The sequence below is a fragment of the Hypanus sabinus genome, chromosome 7, assembly GCF_030144855.1.
Source record: "Hypanus sabinus isolate sHypSab1 chromosome 7, sHypSab1.hap1, whole genome shotgun sequence".
Taxonomy (NCBI): domain Eukaryota; kingdom Metazoa; phylum Chordata; class Chondrichthyes; order Myliobatiformes; family Dasyatidae; genus Hypanus; species Hypanus sabinus.
The window spans coordinates 120,437,345-120,463,895 of record NC_082712.1 but is presented as its reverse complement, the minus strand read 5'-3'; the positions used below and the strand labels follow the sequence as shown (position 1 = coordinate 120,463,895).

General features: G+C 44.4%; 1 protein-coding gene across 4 annotated transcripts in view; it reads left to right on the top strand.

Annotated features, from left to right (window-relative positions):
- The window catches only part of LOC132397137 (dual specificity protein phosphatase 8-like), a 260,628-nt gene extending 238,848 nt beyond the window's left edge, over positions 1-21,780 (top strand). For 2 of the 4 annotated variants that reach the window (XM_059975492.1, XM_059975493.1), the window contains 4 exons: positions 8,526-8,692; positions 13,424-13,583; positions 14,522-14,645; positions 15,501-21,779. In XM_059975492.1, the coding sequence (XP_059831475.1) occupies positions 8,526-8,692; positions 13,424-13,583; positions 14,522-14,645; positions 15,501-16,689 (1,640 nt within the window). In that variant the 3' untranslated portion in view covers positions 16,690-21,779. Of the gene's footprint in view, positions 1-8,525; positions 8,693-13,423; positions 13,584-14,521; positions 14,646-15,500 lie in introns of all 4 variants that reach the window. The other 2 variants (XM_059975494.1, XM_059975495.1) reach the window with 2 other exon arrangements.
- Positions 21,781-26,551: the final 4,771 nt, after the last annotated feature.

Genomic DNA, 26,551 nt, shown 5'->3' with positions numbered 1-26,551 from the left:
ATTTAATTTGTACATAAAACATACGCTTTGCTCGCTCTCTGGCTAGTTTTGTGTTACACGTGCAAGCATTAAGATTGCTTTTCATTTGGACAACCTACACTCAACGTAGAGAATGCCCTCTGCAGTCTCACCAGAGATTAAGTGTGTCAGAAAGATGAGAAGACAGCTAAGTTTTGTTGTTCATTTATCTACAAGGCAATGGGCTTCTAACAGAGAGCGAGGCAGCCACAGTGCACTCTGGTAATTAGCCTCTGCCATAAAGTAAAAGATCTTTTTCTCCGAGCAAGCGAGGAGAGACTGCTGAGGTGACAGCTGTTAAGATCAGACCAATTTTCTGCTTCGCCTCCCATAAGGGCCAGTGAGGGCACATTAAAGCCCTGAGCAATGTGCCAACGACTGCAGTAATTATTAGCAGACCAATAAATTAAAGGGGATAAATCTAACTGTCTGGCAAACCTCTTGATGCAGAAGGGTCTGTCCCGTGTCTATTTTAGTCTCTCAGGAAGGAAACTGGTCAGTTTCTTCCTTTTGCTTCCTGCATAAATTGGTGACCAAAGTTTGCGCAGAGGAGGTGAATTTAAGTTCTCTAGGGCTTGAGCAAAAAATACTGCTGTGGAGGAGCTCAGTGGTCAAGCAACGTCTGTGGAGTGGGGGGGGGGGGGAGGAATTGTTGATATTTTGGTTTGAAGCCCTGCATCAGATGTCCCTAGTGCACAGACAAACAGGGGAGTTGAGGGAATTGTGCAGATAAAATGAGATCATTGCAAGATTAGTGCAAAAGGGTGTTTGAGGCCCCCTGTCTTTTATTTAACGCCTGGGTGAATGCAGAGGAGCTTGATTCAGTGGTCAAAGAAAAGTTCCCATTTATTTTGGCTTAAGTTCCTTCCTCAATCACAGTTACCAAAAAAAAAGGTTCTGTGGTCCTGATAACAGATCTGCTTATGGGGTCTCTGACCACCAGACATAAAATGGAGACAGATTTCTGCAGGCAGCCAAGTTTGAGAAGTTCAGTACAGTCCCTCGGCAATGAAGGAATCAAAGGTTTTGTGGTCCATGGTGTTCTCTGCAGTCTCCTGGCATGGTTCACCATGAGGGCCATGAGCACTGCATCTCTGGATGGAATGAATGCCGGCTGTGATTCGGGTAGCGGTCTCCTGTCCGCAGCGATGTGCGACTGGAGGTGTCTTTCTCTGTAGCAGAGGAGGGAGGTCCTCCTGCAGTTAGCACTCTCAGACCTGCTTCCTCTCCCAAAGAGGATTACAATTGTGAAATCACCAGGTGTATCCTCCACCTCCCAGATGTGAGAGCTGAGGTTGTAAGTTTGTAGCTGGAGTTTCTTCAACCAGCTTTAGGACATCAGCAGCGATTCTGTTTGCGTCTTTGCTGAGCTTGCTCTCGTTCTTGGCGCCTGGCAGAGTGTGCAGTGGGTGGCCTTGATGGCGTGTGTCATTTCACGGCTGTTACTGAGATGTCAGACCTATGCTTTCTGTGCACACTGTTCATATGCTCAGCGGTTTAACGCTGAACTCGTCCTTGTAATATCTTTTCCCTTTTTGTTTATTTTTCCCCTGAGGCGTAGCATAGTTTCCAATCCGGGGATACCTTGTGTTTGTGGTTAATTAGCTACTGGAATATTTGATCATTCTCATCCAACCACTGCTGTTCTTTCCAGCAGAGAAGCCAAGAGTCTTCACTAATGATGGACCTTCCAGGTTTGTTGTGGCACTCTGCGGCTCTGGTTACAGACTGTTTCTGAACCAGTGGGTCTGCAGCAGAACAAGTCGTGAGTGCAAACTGTTGGAATTGGTTCATTATTGTCACGTGTACCGAGGTACAATGACGAGCTTGTCTTTCATACTATCCATTCTGATGAAATCACTGCAGGGCGCAAAGTAAAATAATAGCAGAATGCAGAATAAAGTGTAGCAGCTATGGGGACAAAAAGGTGCAAAGTCAATAACGAGGTAGTTGTGAGGTCAGGAGCCATTTTATCTTACTAGCAAACCACATTGTTGCCTCAACACTTCTCAATCCTTCTTGCCACCATGCCACAGCTCACTCCAGTTTCAAGGGGTTGGATCTGATCCACAGGATAAATGGGACTCCCTACAAATAACATTATCTACCCTCCAATGTCTGGGTTATTCCATTCTCTGTCACTAACAGATGTCTGAATATGCCGGTTTGGAGGCTGAGCTCCGAGTGACCACTGACCTGATGATTGATACATCCAAGGGGATGAACTGTACGCTTAACATTTCCGAAACAATGATCCCCTCCCAACCTGCCTCTCCAACGTCCTGCAATAAAAGTCCGCGATGAGACCCTGCTAAAGGTGGCCCACCTCGCGAAGCTGCAGAGCCAGTTCTCCAGGGAAGCGGATGTTGGTGACAGAATTCGCCATTAAGTTTTCCATATAAGGAACGCTTTACCTTCCAAACTACTCATCTGCCCACCCTGTGAGTTACTTGCTGGCGGTCCCCGTCAGTGTCACCAAACCCACAGAACCAAAGCTGAAGCAATTGATCTTCAGTCCCACGAACCTGCTTCATAAGAAGAACCTTTAGACTGGCTAAAGGTTATTGCAGCTTGTAATGCACTTTGACACACCGTGGAGGTGAAGGAGACTGTTCTGCAGCGCCTTCATTTCCCAGTTGGTTCCAGGTACCCAAAAAGCATAAGACAGTACTGAATATAGAACATACAGTATATGAAAATACAGAATGCACAGAACATAGTTGGTCCTTAAGCTCGCACTGCTGTACTAGTCTGTATAAACCTTCTCCGTGGTCAATATAACCCTTCCCTGCTACACAGCCCATAACTGTCCATTTTTCATGTGCCTCTTAGATGTTTAGATGTGCCTCTTAAAAATACTTAGATGTTACTGTTGTCAGCTGAAAAGATAATAGGAACAAAAGCACTGGGATTCCCAAAGCAGATTCCCGACAAGATCCAGGCTTTGCCAAGCTCTGAGATGGACCGTGACATTTCCTATCTGTTCATTTGCCATCTATTTAATGCCTGCTCTGCCATATCACTCAGGAGTAGAATAGATGTCTTATAATATATTTGATGGTTAGTTCAGACAGTGTGTGTCAAAGGGCTTATAGTTTTACCCTTATTCAAAACTATAAGCCCTTTGGCCCACCCTTTTTCAATGACTACACCATCATTTTGTTACAGTACTACAATATTCCATTATTCACAATATTTATAGTCATTAGCTTCAAATTACAGCAGAGTCGTCCCTATACTCCTTCTGCAGGGGCACGTGCAAATGGATGTAACCCCAGAAGCGGGGCGGGCATTTAGCTTGAGCTGAATCCTCAACTGCTCGCTTCCTGGGCCTGAGAATAGCCACCTTGGCCAGGCTCAGGAACAAACCAACCAGGTGTTTCCATCACCTCCGGCACCAGAAAATCTGGAGTATGGCGCAGAAGTGCAGCTGTAACTTGAGGAGCAGTCCACTCAGATACTGAGACAGAGGCCACAACCTCTCATGCTCCCTACGCACAGGACGCACCTCCTCTCCCTGGCTGCAGAAACAGCAGGTGGCTGGAAGCATGCATAAAGTGACCTAAATATCTGCTCGGTGCATCATTCTCTCTCCTCCCCTCCCCCCCCCCCCCCAGATCCCCAGATTCACTATGTAAAAGGTAGGACGTCCAAATAAAGAGACTCCCTCTGGAGACCTCACTCACTACTGGGTGGAAAGAGCTAATTTCCCTGCTGTGTGTCAGTGCAACATTGAAGAGCCTACTAGGGCCTGGGAAAACTGCCCCACTTTGATTTAAGTGGAGCTTATGACCAAACCAAGGCCTCCAAAACTATGCTGCACACCCATTTTGGAGGCACGGTGTCTGTTAACCAACAGCTTCAGCCTCTAGCCAGTACTCTCATATCATTGCTGCCTTGTGATTTATTGCAAGAGGTGATGCAAAGTGAATTCACTTGTTCAGCGTTTTCTCTTCTGAGGGTTGAAAGGCCGAGATAGATTGGATGTTTCCAATAGTGGGAGAGTCTAACCAGAGGGCACAGCCTCAGAATAGAAAGGAAGTCAAAGTCAAAAGTCAAAGTAAAGTTTATTATCAAAGTATGTATATGTCACCATATACTATCTAAAAATTCATTTTCTTGCAGACATTTACAGGAAAATAATGAAGTATTATATAAATTATGACAAACTATACATAAACACTGTCAAATAACCAATGTGCAAATATTTATATTTGCATTTGCTCAGTTTGTTTTCTGTACTCTGATTGATCTTTCATTGATCCTGGTTTTGTTACTGTTCTATAGATTCGTTGAATACGTCTGCAGAGAAATGAATCTCGGTGTTGTATATGGCCACATATATGTACTTTGATAATGAACAGTTACTGTGAACTTTTTGAACTTTGACAACCAATTGTACAGATAAATAAAAAGAATAATACTGAGAACATGAGTTGTGAAGACTCCTCGAAAGTTGTAGAATCAGTTTAGAGTTGTGTTGGCTGTAGTTATCAGGAGCCTGATGGATTCAGGGTAATAACTGTTCCTGAACGTGGTGGTGTGGGGTCTGATGGAAGTAGAGAAAGAAGCGTGTACAGTATTGATGGCATCCTCTTCTGTGGCATTGCTCTGTGTAAATGTGCTCAGTGGCAGGAAGGACTTTGCCCGTGATGAACTTGCTGCATCCACTACTCTCTAGGAGTTTTCCGTTACTGGACACTGGCATTTCCATACCGAGCTGCAAAGCAACCTGTCAGGGTACACTACTCTGTGCATCTATAGAAGCTTGTCAAAGTTTTTGCTGACAACAGCGACGAGGAATTTCTTTAGACAACGGGTGATGAACCTGTGGAATTCATTCCGTCCCACGGTTGTGGAGGCCGAGTCATTGGGTATATTTAAAGCAGAGATTGATAGGTTCTGGATTTGTAAGGACATCAAAGGTTATGGGGAGAAGGCTGAGGAATGCAGTTGAGAGTGAGATTAAATCAGCTGTGATCGAATGACAACAGACTAGAGGGGCTGAATGGTCTTTTTCTGCTTCTATGTCAGCACTGGTTCCTGCCAGAAATTCCCCTGCCCCAAACTGCTTACACATGTGCTCCAGACATCCTGTTTATAGATTGACACCTTTCCACCTTAACTTGGTACCATGACTCTGGACAGGGATCCCCCTTTGCCCTTGTGCCTTTTGAAACTCACAACTCATCAGGGCTGTGAGCTACGAAAGAGGAGGCGAGGGGCCTGATTTACAGACAGGAAGATGCTGCAGGGGGGTAACTGTCAGACTGTCTGCCTCTGTGACATTGCTTGAAAGTAACACTTTTGACATCATCTTAGGACTCATGGGATTTTTCACGCCCAGCCCTGTGCCGACCTGGTTCCATATTTTAACACAGTGCTTGCAGAACCTACCTCAGAGTGCAGCAGCCCCCTTGGCAAGTACCCCTGCAGGTGTGCACAAGTGCTTTAGTGTAGACCTTAACTTACTAGCAAGATGACATGGAGAAAAGTGAAAAAAATTCAAGATTTAAGTGGGTGAACTTGAAATCACTTTTCCAGCTCTCAGAGTGCTTGACTGAGCCTGGGGTTGCGGTCCATTTCTCCATCCCTTTACTGGCAAGTGGAACACTTCGTTCATAAGCGATCAGTAGATAAAAGTTAAATGTAATGGATTATGTCGGTCCAACTCATGGTCTGTGATAGAAGTCACACTGAGATACAACTTAATCTTTAAACTCTGAGAGGAAGCAAGTTTGTTTATTGCACTTGTTACAGTCATGCTTCCAGCACTGATAATTTTTTTCTGCTTTGTGTTGTAATATAAAATCAGCTCAACATTTCCATTAGGCCATGGGGCAGGTCCAGCTGACAGCTGACTGATTTTTAAATAAACTCCACACTCCTAAATATAGGAAAGAAAGGATTTGCTTTTCAGATGTTCAGTGGTGATTTAGAGATATAAAGAAAGCTTTTCCTAACGTGCCTTCGCAAGTATTTCATCCTCAAATGTAGTTGCTGTAATGTTTCAGCAACTTCCTGATTTTGGAAATGAGCAACACCAAAGTTTGTCGGTACACTGTACAGGCATCTGCATTTGCCTGTTTCGTTTCACCAGCTTATTTGACTACATAAGCAGCTTCCGAGTGCCAATTCCGAACAAAATAAAAGAGTTCTGTCAAAGCAAGAGGGTAGGGTTGGGTTCTGTGGTCTATACTGAGCACTTCTCATGACTCATTAGGGTTGTGTAAATGTACTGAGTGCAGCAGGAAAGACTGAATTACTCTGCTGTCTTCGTATAGGCTCAGCCACCCGTTTTATATAACCTCATCAACCTGCACACACACACACAGACATGAACCTGTGCGTATACACATACACACAGAATCATGCGCACATATCCATAAACACAAGACACACATGCATGTGCAGACACAGCAGGCACCTGCGGCTTCACCCAGTGTTTTCCTCACCATGCACTGTTTCCTCTTATGATGTACTGCAGGGGTCCAGCCAGCAACCAGTGCAGTTTTCAGATGCAGTGGATTACAGTTAATTGGGCCACGGGGCAGCTGCTTCTTTGGGACAACGCTTAAAACTAATGGAGAAAATAGCTGGGATTCCCTTTGCTTATTTGGGACACTGTGCCGCTTAATTGGGACAGGAGACTTGCCGAACAGTTTCTAGCTGGCATCAGACACATGCACGTCTGTGGTCATTAGACATCACGCAGTGTTTAGAAGTTTTTAAATAGCATCACTTGCATGTGATTGTGTTCAAAAAGCAGTGATTTTTGTCACTGATGGTTGGTGAGAAATAAGCATTAAGATGATTGAGAACTGTTTCGCTCACTGCAATTTCAAGCATCCAGGCTTGGAGATGCCAGAAACAAACGGGAGTGAAAATAACAAAGACGAGGGAATCTGCAGATGCTGGAAATTCAGACAACACACACAAGATGCTGGTGGAACACAGCAGGCCAGGCAGCATCTATAAGGAGAAGCACTGTCGATGAAGGGTATCGGCCCAAAACGTCGACAGTGCTTCTCCTTATAGATGCTGCCTGGCCGGCTGTGTTCCACCAGCATTTTGTGTGGGAGTGAAAATAAAATTATTTTGCTACTTCTACAAATTAGGCACTGCAAAGAATTTGAAGGTATTGACAGTGAATGTTTCAATGAAAATAAAAGATTTGCGGGATGTAATCGTTGAAAGCATTGTATGAAGGTGATCCGTTATCTGCAGTAGGTGTCTGCGCTGATTTTGTTCATTTACAGTCAATCAAAAGAACGTGCTGGCATTCTGTTGGGAATTAATACACAATTTTTTAGTGCTTTAGTAGTATTGATAGTGTTCTAATTTGTTCTGTATTTCATTTAAATACATAATTTGTCACTGAGTTGAATGGTAGTTGGTCTTTACACCTTTTTAACTATTTCCATGAAATTTCGGCTAATTGGGACAGCTGCTTAATTGGGCCAAACTGTATCCGTCTCAATGTGTTCCATTTAACCGGAATCTACTGTACTACACTTTTTTTTCAATGCTTCTGGCCCAAACAACAGGAAGTGGGTGATCATAATCTTTAATAAAGTTTTTCACCAGCATTGTTTTCTTTAACTAGCAAGATCATAACAGAGCCAGAATATCTTCACGGCAGTTTGATCCCTGTGATTTTTAGCTCATCTTGCAACAGGCTGGCACTGTTGCTCCAGAAAAGTGGGGGAAGGAGAGACTGGGGTCAATGCTCTGTCTACTGATAGTTGTGAGGGTATGACCAGGGCTGGGATGTTGTTGGACGTTTTAGGAGATTAAGCTCAATGTTGGGATGTTGTCTTGCCTTCCTGCAGACAAGCAAGATGTTCTACCCACCCAATTAATAAGGCAGCAGCCCCTCCCCATGGAAATAGTAGTTTGTGTGAGTCAGGTTGAAGTGCATGCCAGTCTTCCGAGGAGGCATGTGGTTGGGCACGCATTGCCTGGATTGAAACACAAGACCAAACCCACATCCTTGTTTGCCTGCCACAATCTTCCCGTGTGATTGAAGCAAGGTTTCTCAGCATCTTCCTTTCTGGTAATTGAGAATTAACAAGAAGAACCTCAGGTACTGGAAACTTACGCTGAGATCAGGAAGTGCTGTGAAACATTCAGCAGGACAGGAGTGGTAGTGCTCAGTTCGAATAACCTTTTGTGGGCCCTCCCAGTGCAGCTTGTCCAACAAGAGTCCTTGATTTGAAACGTTGACTCTGCTTCACCTTCCCCAGCTGATTCCTGAACTGCTGCGAATTTCCAGTATGGCTCACCCTGAGCCTTTCAATCCCTGCCTGAAGTAAATCAGGCCTGGTGATGACAGGCAGCTCAGAATCTCCATCACAGAGGGGTCCAAATTAGAGGAAAGCCATTTTCTCTTTCATGCCATGAGCTGAAACGAACAGGCCTTGGGCGTGCCTGTTGCACGGTTTCAGTGGCAGACAAATGTAAGGTGGATTGAGATATCAATGGTCTTTTACCTTTATTTCTTCCAGGGGGATTTTCCGCATTTTCATCCTATTTCCCAGGCCTGTGCGAGGGGAAGCCCACCACTCTCCTGCCAGTGAGCATCTCTCAGCCGTGCCTACCAGTCGCCAACATTGGCCCCACACGAATCCTTCCTCATTTGTACCTGGGCTCACAGAAAGATGTGCTGAATAAGGTATGTTGAGGGAATGAATGGGACTCCTGGGCAGGTGAGCTGTAAATTCTAGCATAATAAACACCAGAAAGTCTGCAGATGCTGGAAATTCAGAGCGATCCACACAGAGTGCTGGAGGAACACAGCAGGCCAGGCAGCATCTATGGAAATGAATAAACATTCAACATTTTGGGCTCAGACACTTCTTCGGGACTGAGAAGGAAGGGAAGAACTCTAGCATAACTTCCCTAAACTGATACGCCTTTCTCCTAATAAGACACTGAGGAGATCTGAAAGAGGTACAAGAGGCTGTTTGTTAGAGGAACTCAGCAGGTCAAGTAGCATCAGTGGGAGGAAAGAAATTGTCAATGTTTAGGGCTGAAACCCTGCTGTAAATCTGATCTATTATCTCAATGTACTCTTTCTTCAACTTTACACTAATGTTTTTTCAATATGCTTTGAGAGATTTTACAGAGGGTGCAACAACAGGTTGTTGTTCGTTGAACAAAGTGAATCCATTCGGCCCATTGACATTCTGCTGTCCCTTTCTGACCGGCCTCGGTGTCTGTTCCCCCCCCCACCTTATTGCTGCCGTTCAGTTGTTGGAAATCGGGTCAGAATCCAATTACGCTTCTGTTCACTACTGCCTATATAAGCTGGCTCAGTTCTGTACTCTGACCTGGCTGTTTAATATTACAACATGCTTCATGGCAGAAATCGGGTTTTATCCACAGTAGCTCCCACTTCAGCAAATGTTCTTTTTCTTAAAGAGGTAGAGCATGGAAACAGACCTTTCTGTCCATCAGGTAGATGTTGACCATCAATCACCTATTGACACAGATCCTACACTAATCCCGTTGCATTAAATACAGAGCATTGAACAGTAAAGTGCAGGAATACAGCTTTGGTCTACATTGTGGAACTGAACTAATTAAATGTAATTAAGCACCCAACTAAACTAATCCCTTCTGCCTACACAATGTCGATATCCGTTCATTCATTGCACTTTCATTGGAGCGTCTTGCACACGTCCATTGTGCTTGCGTCCATCACTGGCCCTGGCAGCACAGTCTCTGCACTCACCACTCTGCATGCGGAAAAATGTGTTCTGCACATCTCCTTTTAACTTTCACCTTAAGTGCGCACCCTCTGGTATTAGACATTTCAACCCTGGGGAAAAGGTATCAAGTGTCTGTCTGTGCCTCTCATAGTCTTATAAACTTCTGTCCAATCTCCCCAGCTTCAGGCTTTGTCTTTCTGTTCAAGTAGGGTGTCAATTATTTCGCCTGTTCTTATTTTAATGCATCACCGAATTATTTACTTCCTTCTGCCTACTTACAAATGGCTCAATACAACCATCCCTTTACAAGGTTGCATGGAATAAGAAACCATATATGGCATTTGTTTCTTCCTGCACAATGTGAGACTCAAATAGCCATTATGGCCCCACACCTCATTGTAGGAGGCAGCGTCATTTGCAGAGGCTATAATAGATAAATTAGTCTTAAACGTCATGGTCAGTGGTTAGAGCAGGATACGATTTCAGTTTCACCAAAGCTATATTGATACTGAAGACCAAGCACTCTTCAGACTATCAAGCTGTTTAGAAAAATGCCTCAATGCCAGAATTGATCTACAAGCACCAAACCCTTGCTTGACTGGTTGTGAGAGGGCCCTTTCTTTTAGATCCTTCTGCACAGCAGTCTCACTCCCGTCTCACGCTGCCCTTGAGATGACTGCAGTGAGGGCAAGACCTCTTCGTGGGTAGTGCATGTGGAAAAGGATGCAAGGGTCCTTCAGCAATTCTGCTGGGAGTTGGACAGTTGGCTTCTTGGCCCGAGACCCTTCATCAGTCCTGATAATTTCCCAGACTGCTAAGTCCTCCAGTAACTGATGTGTGTTGATCCAGATTTTCAGCATCTGTGGCCTCCCTTGTGTCACAGAGAGTCCTTGCCAAGGTTTTTCTGGAGAAGCTTGTAACAGTGATCTGCAGGCTGTTCCCAGGAGTGCACACTAGTACAAACATCAAGTTTGTAAATCAAGTTGGGAAATCATTAACTCAGTGAAAGATGCACTTTGTTCTACCTGAATTTTATATCCTATAAGTCAGTGATAATAATTCCGATTCTGATTCAGAAACCTTTGATCTTCGAGTACAGCGAGATCTCCATAAGAGAGTGCTGCCGACTGGCACTTTCCAGGTCGTAGGAATGTGTGCTGAGGGGGAGATGCACTGAAGCTTGGTGAAGCCAGCATGAAGGCCTTGCAGACAAGGCCCACAATCTGGGGTCCTTCTGCCACTGGACGTAGAGGGGCTAGGCTGCTCAAACACTCGACAATTGTATCAGGCTAGGAAGCCACATGGGTAGCAGGGTGCTTAGGATAAATGGATGCCAATGAGGCAGTGACACTATGAATATATTATTGACTGAAGTGCAAAATTCTATTGGCTCTCTTTACATAGTGCTAAAAACATTATGAATGTAAAGGGAGTCATGCAGGGCTTTTGGCATTTCTTGTGTAGAGTTTTATGAATGAAGTTTATTTTTGAAATTTGAAAAAAAAAGCTTCACCCACACTAACAGGGTGTAGGATGGCAACTATGCCACTCCGAATTCCTGGAGCTCTGATTACATGATCTCCCACCCCAGACCACCAGTTAAAACACACAGCATCTATTTTAATCCTCCTCCAAAACTGTAACAGATAATGAAAATGCTATCGATGCACAGTGGTTCTGTGCTACTGCTCCTGAGCTGGATGCAGCAGTGATCTTGCAGAAGCAGAGCGCGCCATCGAAGTAATAATTCCTTCATGTAAGCTTCATAATGTGCACAACTCCTTAATTTCATTGGGCAGAACTCGCCCAGACTGTTAAGGGTTAAATTCGCCCTGTATGTCACGTGTTATGTTGTACGTTATTACGTTTTGGAGGCAGGTTTTTTCTTATTTATATGTAGATATATATACACATGGCATTTCCATTTGTGTGCTGTTGGAATAAAGTGTACGTTAGAAGTAATTACACTCATGTCGATTTTTGTCGACACCCCTACATTAGTGATCCTGACAACATAAAAAATTAATAGTCAGCCTAAATTTCTGCATTGGTTGAATCTTCCACAGCCCTTCACGTTTGCCCCCAAATGTTTACCTGTGACATGGCTTGCTCTCTCTCCGAGTGGGGCAAGTTTCAAGGAGCAAGTTCCAAATCTCCACCACTCTTTTCCTGAGAAAATGGCTTCCTCACCTGCTGTCCCAATTTCAACACTCCTCCTTGCACAGACGAGGGTGTTACAAAACCCGAGGCAGTATTTATCTTTAAGAAATCTGTGGTAAAAATGGGAAATGTTGACACAGGCAGCAAGCCAGTCAGCATCTGAAAAGGGAAGGAGGCATTTTGGGTGGAGGGCTTTTATTAACACAGCCAGCAAGGAGCCTGGGTGTGTGCTATAAAATTCTAACAAGGGAAACTGCTTGAACCCAGTCATTCTGTGAGCAAACAAATTGACTGTCAGTGGTTACTCTAGTGTGGGGTAAATGACCCAGCTTTTGAACTGACAGCTGATTTCACTGTTGGCATCCTAGTAATTTTCACCATCAAAGTATATTCACTGTGATCTTGTTCTTAGTTGTAATGTTTAGAGAATTGTAATCGGGGATTTGCTTGAGTTGCTTCCACTGTGCTGCCATCATTGCTTGTTTAAAATCTAGACCTTAAAACGGGCCTTCAGACCCCAATGGTCCAAACCAGTAATTGTAGCCGTCAAACATCAGCCTCCACTCTTTTGCCGGCCATCCTTCCCTGCCCGCACCCTTGGAACTTGCCACTTGATTGGCAGGCTGCTCAAGTATTCACTCTCCCCTTCTGTGCCATCTGCAAGATGAAGCAATTAGCCAAAGCTTACTTGACAGCAAAGCCACTCCCCCTCCAACTAAGGAGTAATCAGAATCAAAATTAGGCTTATTATCACTGACATGTCATGAAATCTGTTGTTTTGTGACAGCAGTACAATGAAAGACATCAAAAATTACTATAAGTTACAATAAATAGGGCAAAACAGTAATAGTGAGGTAGTGTTCATTGGCTGTTTAGAAATCTAATGGTGGAGAGGAAGATGATGTTCCAAAAACATAGAGTGTGTGTTTTCAGGCTCCTGGACCTCCTCCCTGATGATAGTAACGAGAAGAGAGCATGCCCTGGATAGCGTGGGCCCTTAATGATAGTGACACTTTTTTAGGTGGCATCTTTTACAGGTTCTTGATTGTAGACACGGGCCTCCATCTTCAAGTTTCACTCTACGATGTCCAAAATCCTGCAACACAAAGGGAGTGCAGTCAGAGGGAGGTGCCATGGCACAGTTCACCTGCATCTAGTGATGGACTTTAAATACTGGCCTGTACTTAAACAGTCACTACCCATAATCTACTCATCTGTTTCAGCAAGCGACATGCTCAGCTCCCTCTCTGAAATTCCTGCTAAATTCTGAATGTAATCTGTTCACGGTAATAGAACCCTAGACTTGTGTGTGTCGTACACATTCACACTTGTACGTACATTCTGCATTACAGCAGAACATCTCCAAAGCCCACAGCTGACCGAATTGCAGGGGGTATCTCCTCGTACAGAAGTGGTGATGTGGTAAATGACATTCAAGCGACTGTTAGTGTCATCACAACAGTTCCAGCGGCAGTTTTGAAAGATTTGTTTTAACGCATGTAAGTTGACCTGCATTTCTGTCCTCGTCGTAGGACCTCATGGTGCAGAATGGAATCACATATGTTCTCAACGCCAGCAACTCTTGTCCAAAGCCTGACTTCATCTCAGAGAGTCACTTCATGCGCATTCCAGTCAATGACAACTACTGTGAGAAGCTTCTGCCCTGGTTGGATGAGTCTGTCGACTTTATAGGTAGGTGTCTGATCTCAGTATCTCACAGACGGTTGCTAGGTGTGGTAAGGCGAAGACTTCATTTCCGCCACACATTTTATAGGACATTATCTTGTTTTTTCTGAGAACTGGGATGTGGGGAATGCTAACACAGTTGTTCCTGAGAGGGTGTTGGAGAAATCCCTTTTTGAAATGGTGCAATGCACATGGTAACAGAACTGACACGGTGCTGAAGTGTGTCATTGAAGGAATGATGGGAGGGTATTCAAAGTAAATTTATTATCGAAGTACATATATGCCACCATGCACAACCCTGAGGTTCCTAGCCTTGCAGGCAGTTACAGTAAATATGGAAGAGCAACAGAGTCGATGAAATACCCCGCCCGACAGGGCAGACAACACCAATGTGCAGAAAAAAAGACAGGAAACTGCAAATACAAAAAGAGAGGAAGAAAAGAAATAATAATAATTAATAAATAAATAAACAATTAATATTGAGAAGATTAGGTAAGTCCTTGAAAGTGAGTCCAGTTGAATGGGAACAGTTGAGTGATAGGTGAGTGAAGTAGAGTGAAATTATGCCCTCTGGTTCAAGAGTGTGATGGTTGAAGGACAATAACTGTTCCTGAACCTGGTGGTGCAGGTCCCGAGGTTCCTATACCATCATCCTGATGGCAGCAGTGAGAAGAGAGCATGAACTGAATGGGTACTTCCCGCCTGGTTGCTCCTCCAAGTAAGAGTGGGTCATTCAGTGACCCAGTTGCCCTTTCTATCTGACCTATGACCAGCGAGTCGGTGGCACAGTGACTTGTGGCCACAGTGTCCTTTGGCTTGGCTCGGACTCTGATGAGAGGCTTTAGAGCTCAGCACGTTATTAAGTCTTCCTGATCACGTGTGATGTGGGGTGGAATTGTACAAAAGACACACATTCATTTCAAGCTATTCTTTCTCCTGTCTAGACAAAGCAAAGGTCTCCAACTGCCGAGTGCTTGTTCACTGCTTGGCTGGGATTTCGCGATCGGCTACCGTTGCCATTGCCTACATCATGAAGAGCATGGGGCTGTCCTCAGACGATGCTTACAGGTAAATGATTCAAAACTATCGTCGCAAGCTGCAGTAGGCTCTGAAAACGTACATCGCTACTACACTGAATACTTACTGCTTCATTTCCTACCTCCCAATGCCATGATGGGCATTAGGAAGGAACACTTCACTCTCTTCCAACCACCCCCAGGTGCTGTCCACACTGCTGGTCAGCTACAAGCCTTTCATTGTGATCACAGGAGAGTCTTGTCATTGTCATCACTTAATTTGGAGGTGCGCCGATTTGGTTAATGATGAACCGTAATTGTAAGTGTGTCTCATGAAACAATGGAACAGACAATGTGACCTATTGGAGGGGTGGGGTCAGTGTGCATGTGGGTGTGTATATCTACGTGTATATTAGATGGAGTTTATCAGATACGTTTTCTGATTTTTCAAGATGTTCTCGAGGCTAGACAGTTTGGGTCTGTATTCCTTGGGGTTTAGAAGAAAAGTTCCTTCTAAAGTTTCTTAATCAAATGTGTAAGATTGTGAGGGCAACATTGAGATGTTTTCACTGGTGGAAGAGCCGCAATGCAAGGAAACATGGTTACAAAGTAAAGGGCCAGTCATTCAAAACGGAGATCTCTGCTCTCAGAGGGAAGTGAATCTCTGCATTGCTCTAACCCCAAATGGAGTTGAGGCCAGATGAAGATAAATATTTGAAACATCAAGGAACTGGGGAAGCGGCACAGAAGAGGAGTTGAGGTCAGCATGGATCATGTCAATGATGGGGCAGGTTACAGGGAGAAGGCAGGAGAATGGTGGTGAGTGGGATAATAAATCAGCCATGATGGATTGGCAGAGCAGACTCGATGTTTCAAAGATCTTAAAATCTTTGTGTTCCTATTGCAGGTTTATCAAGGACCGGAGACCATCCATATCTCCCAACTTCAACTTCATGGGGCAGCTGTTGGAGTACGAGAAGAACTTGAGGCTTCTGAAGGTCCGCTCCCTGGCTCCCCTGAAGCCGCTGGCAGACCGGCAGGAGGAGGAGGTTGACAAGGAGGCGGCCGACGGCTGCAGAGGCAGCTGGGACAGGACATGTCCCAAATCCTCCGCCTCCGAGCAGGCGGGCCCAGGCGCTCCCAAGGACGCAAGTCAGCAGTGCAGTGGCAATGCCGAGAGCGGCAGGGGAGACTGCAAGAATGCCTCGCATGTCGCCCTGCAGCAGAGCCTCAATGGCCTGCACCTCTCCATGGAGCGCCTCCAGGACACCAACCGACTCAAGCGCTCCTTCTCACTGGACATCAAGTCCTCCTACTTGCCAAACCCTGCCCCTGGTGGCTGCGGGGCGGCCGCGCCTCAGGGTTCCGACGGCATCCCCAAGCTCTGCAAGCTGGAGGTCAGGGCGGGGAGCCCTGGCCAGGAGATATGCAGCCCAACCCTGGAGAGCCCAGGAGCCGATGCCGGCAGCGAGTCGAAAGCCCGGCAGAGGCGCAGACCAAAGCACAACGGAAGCCTCGCAAACCCGTCCAGTTCACCGGTGCACTCCCTGAGCTTGAACTTAACCAGGACCCTCGTCCCATGCGCGGTTCACAAGGGCGGTGGCGCAGAAGGCAACCTGAAGCAGGCGCTGTTGCTGAGCATCCCCAGTGCCCAGCCGCTTCCCCTGGGGAGCAATGGGGTGAACCGGTGGGGGAAGCACACGGAACTGGGGCAGCCCCCTGCCGCGGCAAACCCCTCCGCCAGCGGCGGCGGCTCGTGGTACTTCGGCGCAGACCAGCAGCCCGCAAGCAAAGGGGCGGGTGCGGCCGGGCTCTTCGGAGGCTCCGCCCCCGCGTACCCGCCCTTCGGCTGTGGCTCCACCCCCGGCGGCTGTGAGCCGTACGGGCCGGTGCGGCTGCGGGAGAAGGCAGCCGAACAGCGGGACGCCCGGCGGAGCTGGCACGAGGAAGGCACCATCGAGAAGCAGTTCAAGAGGAGGAGCTGTCAGATGGAGTTCGAGGATGGCATGTCGGAGAGCAGGTCGAGGGAAGACCTGGGGAAGATTGGCAAGCAGTCCAGCTTCTCCGGGAGTATGGAGATCATCGAGGTGTCGTGATGGTACGGGAAATGGCTGCTTTTAACCGAGTGAAAGGGGAGCATCTGTGGTTATTTGTCACCTGAAGTCGGGCACTGTTCAAAGCCGCAGACTCTGTTTTTAATGAAAGCAGGAGGAAGTGCGGCAACTATTGTCTCCGATGATGATGAGAGTGGGTTAACGCATCACTTGAAACTTGTCTTGAACATTTTTAGAAAAGTTAATTTATTTCTCCAAACACATTCTGGCAATGGTGAAAAAGAAAATGCGGGAACTGGCCACCCCAGTTTAACATTGTACAGTGCGGTATTTAAGTACTTCAAGCAATACTCAAGAAAGAAAGTCTGTTTTTATCTTATTAATTATATATTTTGTGTTGATGTTTCCACATCGTACCTTGGTCTGCGCAGGACTGCTACCTGAGAAGGTCATTTATTGCACTTTGTCCTTCCTTGTGTGTGACTGAGCCCGTTAAAATGCAGACTGCAGCACTGAGGCTGGAAGAGTACCTTCTATGAGATAATCTGTATGAACCAATTGCAAATGGATGCAGACATTAATATAATGTAAATAGTGGTGTATCTATTATTATGGCTGATTTAAATGTTTTTAAATAGTTTAAAGATATCCTGGCTGCTTGATGCAAATACCTCAGGTTTGAATAAACAGAAAAATTAAAAAGGCTTTTTCTTTTACTACCCTCCCCATCTTGTTTGTGAAATGTACACAAGCTTCAATCACGATACAGAGGGAAAAAAAATCATCTCAGGTTTTTTAAACTGATTAACCGAGGCAGATTCCGGTGATATCCATGAAGGGGGCAGTCAAGTGCTCATGATCACTGGACATCCTGGCAACCTGCAGGCCGAGCGCTAGTTGCACATGCCCATTGCATTCGGGACAAACGTGTAGAGAGCTCATTGCATCACACACCAATCACATGTTGGAAGGCCAAGATGAGGAGCTCCCCGACAGCAACAGTGCTCTTTCAGAAGCCGCATGTTAAATCTGTTGGGTGCTCGCCTGCTTCCCACCACCTCTGGCTCCTGGGCAGGGAAAGCTTACACTAAACGGGCAAAGAAACTGATCCCCCTCTGGCCTAGGCTGCCAGCGGGAGAATCCGGTTGTGTCCATTTAACTTGCTCCTGACTGAGCAATGTTGATCAGATGCTTGGTGACTGTTTGCTCGAGGCCCAAGCAATAAACATTGATGAGATAGCTATCTGTCCCACTGTGTAGAAAAAAGCATCATAGTTATTTATATCATTGATTTTGTTGAGTTGGAAAATCAATTGGCTTTCTCTTGGTTTCGATTTGTTCTGTAGGTGAGGGTGTGACCAGTGTAGCCAGCAGAACTAGTTCATCCCTGAGGTGTGGGTAGGACTTTTCTTTCTGAATTGCCACAGGATGGCTGTTTTGACACAAATGAACACTTTCCCAGAGGGCATTTAAGTCAATCCCATCAGTATGGGACTGGAGGATGCAAGGGCTAGACAGATAGGACAAGGAAGAACATTAACCAATGAGTTCAGTTTGTAAAAGCTTCGCATTCACTGTGCTTACTATTTACAGAATTTAAAAAAAACTGAACAGAGAGATGTTTGATCCTTTATTCTCTTTATGTTTCCCCTCAAGATTTCTGCACCATTTCTTGTCTTCAAAGCAAATCAACGACCGCTCTCTCCAACACTGCCTTTGTGTCTGTCCTTTCTGCATTGCACCCTACAGCCCATTGCTCTGTAAAACTCTTTCATGTCCACATCTCATTCCATGGATTTGTTGATTCTCTAAATGTTAGGAAACATGTTTGGATTGGGATGAATTGTACCCCCCCCCCTTCCCCCATGGTCTTTGGTCACCACACTCTGAGGGAGGACCTTCCCACAGCTGTTACTGATGTTGCTTACCCTGTCGTCCCACTGAGCATTTCTGGTCAGATTTGACAAATGTTTCACAACTCCCCCACGTGGGAATCCACGTAACAGAGATCTGATCGCCGCCTTTGCTAAGCTGCATTTCCTCGGACCCAGCAGTCAGTCAGGGAATGCTGTTCTGATTCAGCAGGAGATTCCAATAAACTCAGATTATGTTGGAAATGCTTAGCAGGTCAGGTAGCGTGTGTGTGGAGAAAGGAAAAGGGTTCGTGATACGGGTGGGTGATTTTTCATTAGAACCATTCCAGTTGAATGCAATCAACCTAAGTCAGAAACTCTACTTCTGTCTTGACAGCTATTCTGACTGGCTAAGTATTTGTTTGCCTCAAACTTCCAGCATTGGCAGGTTTTTGCTTTTTGGTTACAATGGAATCAGATGGATTCTAATGCAATAAGTTATAATCTGCCTGATGCAAAGTTTGTAAAATTTACCTAGATGCTTCACATCAAGGGGACACTGCGATAATACCTCACAGAGCAGACTAATCGGGACCACATTCGCTTGATCTGCGCCAGAACCAGGTCAAAGGGTGGAGGGGTTGAGAGGCAATCTGAGGCCGTCCCCAGGGTATTTTCCACCGACAAGCTGATGGAACTCTAGGAGCTGAAATTTCTAGATGTCAGGTTCAGGAGGAGGAGGAGAAGTTCACAATCAAATGGATGAAGAAAATAGCATCTGATGTCACCCACTTTTCCCAGCATATCTACAATTTAGGCTGATGCTAATGAGGACACGTTACCATGGTTAAACAATGTCCCAACAACAGACCTACTGCTTAGGCTTGGAAAACAGATATGTGGTTGAAGACCATTTCTCAGCTCCGCTTTTTAATGCTGTTAGACGTCACCACACAAGCCACAGTAGAGATACTGCCTCAAGGCTCCATTGACCCAGCTTCCGTGCTGCTTGTGTGAAATTTCTATGTTCTGCCCAAGACCACAGGGGCTTCCTCTCTGTGCTCCTTTTCCTTCCCCCGTCCCAAAAACATGCAGTTTGGTTGGTTAGTTGCCCCTAGTGCAAAATCTATAAGAGGTGGATGATAATGTGGGACAGATAAAATGGGGTTGATTGGAACAGGTGTTCAATGGTCAACGGCCATCGATGGTCTTGGCTCTGTGCTGTGTGACTCTTATCAATGACCTGTTAAGCAGAGTTGTGGTTATGAGTCCTGTCAGTGAATAGCAACACCTATAGTTCTGTCCACCTATAGTTTGGACGTTACAAAGATGTCCTCTCTACATCTTGTTGGAAGTAGGTCATGATAGGTGTTCAAAGAATCATTATACCGGTGCACCTTTTAGTGTTCCTGCCTGATCTATTGTGGAAGCTCAGGTCTCCCAGCACTACCATAACTAAAGCTACTGCTCCGTCAAGGTTACTACTCAGAAGTAAATGTTGTTCATTACTACAAAACAGTTTTATATTGTTAAGTTTTCATGGCATTTCTTGTGCATTAAGGGGACAACATGCATTCTGAGTGAACCACCAGTGACTCTTGGATCAGCTTGTCTCACTGTGTGGAAGACCTGCTCAGTGCTAACCTGCACTTGCACCAGGATTCCAGACCTGGGGTCAGAGTGGAAAGCCAGTAAGTGCTGACGTACAAGTAGTGGCGCGTTTGAAGTCTTCTGACGGCCATCAAAAACTATTAGGGATTTACAGCACCTCAAAAGTCCTGACTAGATACAACAGGAAAACTATAACTTAATCTGTTATCCTCCTAGCACCCACCCTCGGTGAATCTACAGTGGTGGGAAATGGCCCTTGATCACCCATAATCTGAGAGACACAGGCCAGCTTTGGGGCAGGAGAATGGGGTGGAAAGTGCCACCGATTATGGTCCTTTTAATTTGGACCTGGGAACTGAACTCTCTGATCCAATCATAGCAGTGTCTCTGTTTTCCTTAAGTACTAACTATTTAACCTGCAGATTGAGCATTATTACAAGGGCCTTTCTCCTGAAAACATAATTTGAGAAACCTCAAAATGATCCCTGTTTGGAAAGCTTACTTGTGGCCATTGTTTAAGATTAGTAAAAAATATATACGAAAGGTTTGAAAGAGGATTTTCATTTGAAGGTCCACCATGTATCTTCTGTGTACATTATTGGAAGTACAGTGCAAAGGGAAACTTTTACCTTAATTGGGATGTTAGTCCTTTAACACTTGAGAATGTGTAGCTTTGTTGCCAATCCAGGAAATGTGCTGTACTCTTCTAAATAATCCTGATTATATCTCTCCATTTGGAATGTATTTCTTTATCCTCTCTCTTCTATGGCATCTCTGTTTTCAAAGTCAAGCCTGCCATTTAGTCAGTGTCGTGAGTGAAACGTCAGGTCCAGTTGGAAAGCCACCTGAGGGTAGATACCCTGTGGGATTTCTTGTTCTCCATACCCTGCTTGTCCTTGCCCATGAATAGGGCTATCAGTCACACCAGGCAACTAGAGTCTTTTCCACGATGGAGATGCTTTGAGTGACCTGTCAGCTTCAGTTGGGGACAGAATGCCCTCTTTGGTTTGGAGCCTTGATCTTAAATACATCCAACCCCCCTCTGCTAGATCATAAATTCCCTAACATATCCACAGCCACTATCCCCTCCTACTCACCACCACAGAGCATAACTGGCTTTTATTTATATGCACCCATTTCCTCTCATAATAAGCTATAAACAGAGATACAAATCAGAAATATAAATAGTGTAGATTAAATATTTATTATAATGACATTTGATGCTTTTCCTTTGTTTGTCCCATTTTGTTTTGACCTTAGTTCAACCCAGGCTATTTATTATATTCCTTATTTTTGGTCTGTTTGTTGTGTATTGTAGCCTTTCTCTTGTGTGATTAATGCATCATTTTTGCTGGTCTTTTACATTGTGAAGTATTTGATATTATTACCAAGTGTAATGAAGAAACTTTAATTTCTGTTACTAGCCCTATTTATTGAATGCTGTATTATGGTGCTTTTTTGTAATTGGACAGTGGTGTTATAAATAAATGGATAGACATTTTAACTATGGTTTTCTTCATGTTGATTGGGATTTATTCAAAAGGGATGGAAAAGTTCAGCTGTTAGCCTCAGGGGCTGGAGACTATGGTTTTCTTCATGTTGATTGGGAGTTATTCAAAGGGACCAGGAAGGTTCAGCTGTTTGCCTCAGGGGCGTTGAATCTTTTTGTTCAAATAAAACTACTTTTCCACCCCTGGAATCTGATGTAGTCTTTTCAGTTTGGGGATTCAGATGTTACTTTGACAATGGGCTCAGGAGATCTTTGGGTATCAGGAGTTAAAGTGGGTATTTTAACTTTCTGGGAGTCAGAGGCTAATTAAACTAGTAAAAGTGGGGAGGATTTAGGTGGCTTTAATGAACAGTATTCAAGTATAGGCCTAATAATATTCCAAGTGCATGGTCTACACCAAGACATGTTGGAAGTTTCAAGATCAGGGCTGCATTCTAGCTTTCGATTTGAGCTAAATTAAATGCCAGATTTTATTACAGATACTTCAAAGTGTTAAGTTATCCACAAATTGCAATCTAACTTGTCAGAATTCTACATACATAACAACAAACAATACAAACTTTACAGCCATTAATGCCAGAACTGACATAGGCATTTTTTTGACATGTTTGCATACTTCGTTATACAGCTGCCTTTAAGTTAATTCATGCTCAGAATCTATTTCTTCCAACTTCTAAAACAGATGTTTTTCATTTCAGGTGCACTAAGCACAGAAATCAGCCCTTCAGCCCATCACATCCATAATGGTCAGCGTACATACTCATGCCAGTCCTATTTGCCTGCATTTTGTTCCATATCCCTCTGAACCTTTGCTATCCATCCGACCAAATATCTTCTAAACATTGAATGGGCATCGAACCCATGAGCACTATCTCACTGCATTTTTTAATTTTTATTTTTGCACCACGTATTTAACTATTTTACATATATATATATACTTACTGTAATTCATATTTTTTCTATTATATATTGTACTGTTGCTGCAAAGACGACTCATTTCACAACATATGCCGGTGATATTAAAACTGATACTGAAACATTGCAGTTGTAGATTGCCTCTACTTCTTCCATTGGTAGATTGTTCCTCATTCCTACCATGTCTGAAAAGCATATCTCTTTTAAATCTTTTCTCTCTCTCCTTAAATCTATCCCCACTATTTTCAAGCTCACCTATCTTGGGAAAAAGACTGCAGTCTCCTACCTTATCCACACAACAAGCTGGAGGAACTCAGCAGGTCGGGCAGCATCTGTGGAAACGAGCAGTCAACGTTTTGGGCCGAGACCCTTGGTCAGAACTGAAGAGGGAGGGGGCAGAGGCCCCATAAAGAAGGCGGGGGGAGGGTGGAAGGTGCCAGGTGAAAAACCAATCAGAGGAGAGATCAAGGGGTGGGGGAGGGAAAGCAGGGAGGGGAAATGCAGGAAAGGTGAAAAAGGAATGTAAGGGGAAAGCCTCCTCCAGCTGCCTATCACCTCCCTGATGGTTCCCTCTATCAACTATCATCTCCCCTCAGCCTCCACCACTCCAGAGAAAACAACCCAAGTTTGTCCTGCCTCTCATGGTAGCATCCCCACTAAACTGTTCTGGTAAGCCTCTTCTACATTCTCTCTAAAACCTCAACATCCTTCCTATAGTGAGTATGCAATACTCCAGATGTGGTTTTTCTTGTTTAATCACATCCTTTCTAAAGTGTGGTGACCCAAACAGCACAAAATATTCCCAAGTACAGCCTCATGAATGATTTGTCCAACTGTAACATGACTTTCCAAATCCTACACCTTGGCCATGAGCACAAGCACATCTTTTGCTTTCGTCACCACTCTGTTTTCCTGTGTTGACACTTTCAGGGAAGTGTGCAAACGTACTCAATGGTCTTGCTGTTCAGTAGAACCCTGCAGGACCCTGTGTGTTTCCTGGCCTAGTTTAAAGTACATCAGGTAACACTTTTACCGTTTCAATGTTTACTTTTACAGGAGGTTAAGGAGGTTCAGCTTGTCACCGAACACTCTAACAAACTTTTACAGATGTGCTGTTGAAAGTATCCTCTGGGTGTATCGTGGTCCAATACTGCAATCCAAATGCACAGGAATGCAAGAAGCTACAGGGAGTAGTGCACTCTGCCCAATATGTCACATGCACCTGACTCTCCATCATCAGTAGAATCTGCAGGAGGCACAGCCTCGAGAAAGCAACATCTATCAAAGATTCTCACCCACTGTGCTGTGTCGTCTTCTCACAGCAGCCATCAGGCAGGAGGTAGAAAAGTCTGAAGTTCCGCACCACCAATTTCAGTAACAGCTACTTCCCTTCACCCATTTGATTCTTGAAGCAACCAGCAAAACCCTAATCACTGGCATCTCACAACACTATGACCACTTTGCACCAAAATAAATGTCATTGTTCTAATTATTTTCTTTCTTTTGAAGATTGTGTATAATTTATAGAAACATAGAAAACCTACAGTACAATACAGGCCCTTCAGCCCACAATGCTGCGCCGAACATGTACTTATTTTAGAAATTACCTAGGGTTACCAATAGCCCTCTACTTTTCTAAGCTCCATCTTCCTGTCCAAAAGTCTCTTCAAAGACCCTATCGTATCTGCCTCCACCACCACGACGAATCACCGGGGAAAAACTGAATCCCCTATTTCTGAATCAAAGGGTATGCCTGGAATTGAGGATGTGCGTGTTTTACAGAGGGACACATCTGAAAATGAGAAAGCCACCTGGGAATCGGCTACCTCACCGACCAAGGACTCTGGCTTATTCCCACCCGCCAGGTCTGTGTACTTGAAACTAGACTGGGCTCTATTGTAGATTTTGTACATACCAATATTCACCTTGGCAAGGAGGGAATGTGTAAGGCAATGTTTGGAATCGTGGTGGAGCCCGGACCTGGAGAAAGTAGCAGAGAATGTTTCTAGAATGTTTATATTTATGTTTTTCTTGTGAATGCTGCTTACCTGATGTCACGTCCCTGTGATGTTGCTAAAAGTAAGTTTCTCATTGCATTTATCTGCTTATGACAATAGGTTTGACCACTTCCCCAGTTGATCCAGATCCCGCTGTAACATTAAAAGACCTCTTTCCCTATCCACTATTTTTGTGTGATCTAAAAACTTATCAATCTACATTCTCTTTCTCATCAGTAATGGTATGATGGACAACAAAGCAGCCAACATTGATCCCTACAGCACAGAGCTGATTATAGGTCTCCAGTCCAAAATTCAATCCTCCAATGCCACCTCTGGACAGGCAAGCAAGAGGACTGATGAGGGCAGGGCAGTGGACGTCGTCTACATTGACTTTAGCATGGCATTTGACAAGGTTCCATGTGGTAGACTGATGCTGATGGTTAAAGTCCATGGAATCCTTGGTGAGCGAACTCAGTGGCTCTCAGCACAGGCCATATGGCCCCCCAGAGGGCCGTGCCAGATTCTGTGGGGGGGGGCACAAGTAAAAAACAGGAAACTGGGAGCTACAGGAGTTTCTGAATAGGAATGGGATAGTATTGTAACTTTTCTAAGTGATAAGCAGCTTGGCAAACAAATTAACACTGCTGACAAATTTTACCTGTCAAATATAATTGAAAAAATGAACTTATTGTAACAAACATTAACAAGGAAAAAACTGCAACCTCATAGGGGCTATTACAGATTTCTTTGGAAAACTTCTCAGCAGCATTATTGGGCAATTTCCTTCATCAGGGACTTTTAAAATAGAATAGCAAGATGATAAAATGATTGTATATCTTGATCATTCAAAACAACTACACACTGATATGGAATTTTGGTTCAGCGCCCTGCTGGAGACGCATTTTCCAGATTGGCTGACGGATCCATTTGGGGTGAAGGTGACTGATGTTGACACCACATTACAAGAATGTCTTATTGAGCTCCAGCTCAAGCAAAATTCATACGCACCAAGCGAAATTTCTGGATATTAGTGATATTTAAATTAAGTTTTCACAGCTCTGGGAGACAGCAAAGTTGCTTTTAATTAAATATCCCACCACTTATCTAGCTGAATGTGGTTTCAGTCACGCTCCTCACCAGCTATCAAAAGCTCATAATCAAGTTGCAACCAGCTAGTCAAGTGCTCACTAGTTTGTGTTATTCACAAGGATCTTACTAAATACCCAGTTTTCTTGTTGCTGGTTGAAAGAGCATAATATATATTACAAATAAAGTATTCTATTCAGAACTTTGAAGTAGTTTTATTTTTCATATACACTTGTAATATTATCTTTAACATATAATACCTATAACCTATAAGAATAACTAGTACAGTTGACGAATAAACCTTAGAAACTAATGGAGACTAAGGAAGGTAAATGAAAGTCACAAGTGGGCCAAGAGCAGAAGATGGTTCAGAACCACTGGGTTAACTGATTTGATACAGATTTGGCTTGGTAGCAGGAGGCACGAATGTGGCAGTGGGGGGTTGCTTTTCTGTTTGTTCAAAAACTCAATCGGATCTGTGGGACACAATCTTGCATAAGCAAAACCATACTGACTGTCCCTAATTACTCCATCCCTTTCCAAATGCAAATAAATCTAGCCTTTCAGAATCCCTTCCAATAGTGTTCCATTATTGATGTAAGGCTCACAGACCCATAGCTCCGCGCCTCGTTCTTGCAACCCTTCCAACTAAAGGCACAACATTATCCACTCTCCAGTCTTCTGCTACTTCACTTGTATCTAACAAAGGGACAAAAAATCTCTGCCAGGGCCCTTGCTTCCCACAATGAGTATGTATCAGATCAGGCCCAGGGATTTATCCATCTTTATGTATTTCATGGTCACTAATACCTCCTCCTTTGCAATGTTGATGTGCTTCAGGTCACTGTTGCCTTTCTTGAACTCACAGAGTTGCATGCCCATGGTAAATTAGCCAAGAAGTATTTAATGAGGACCTCATCCATCTCTGA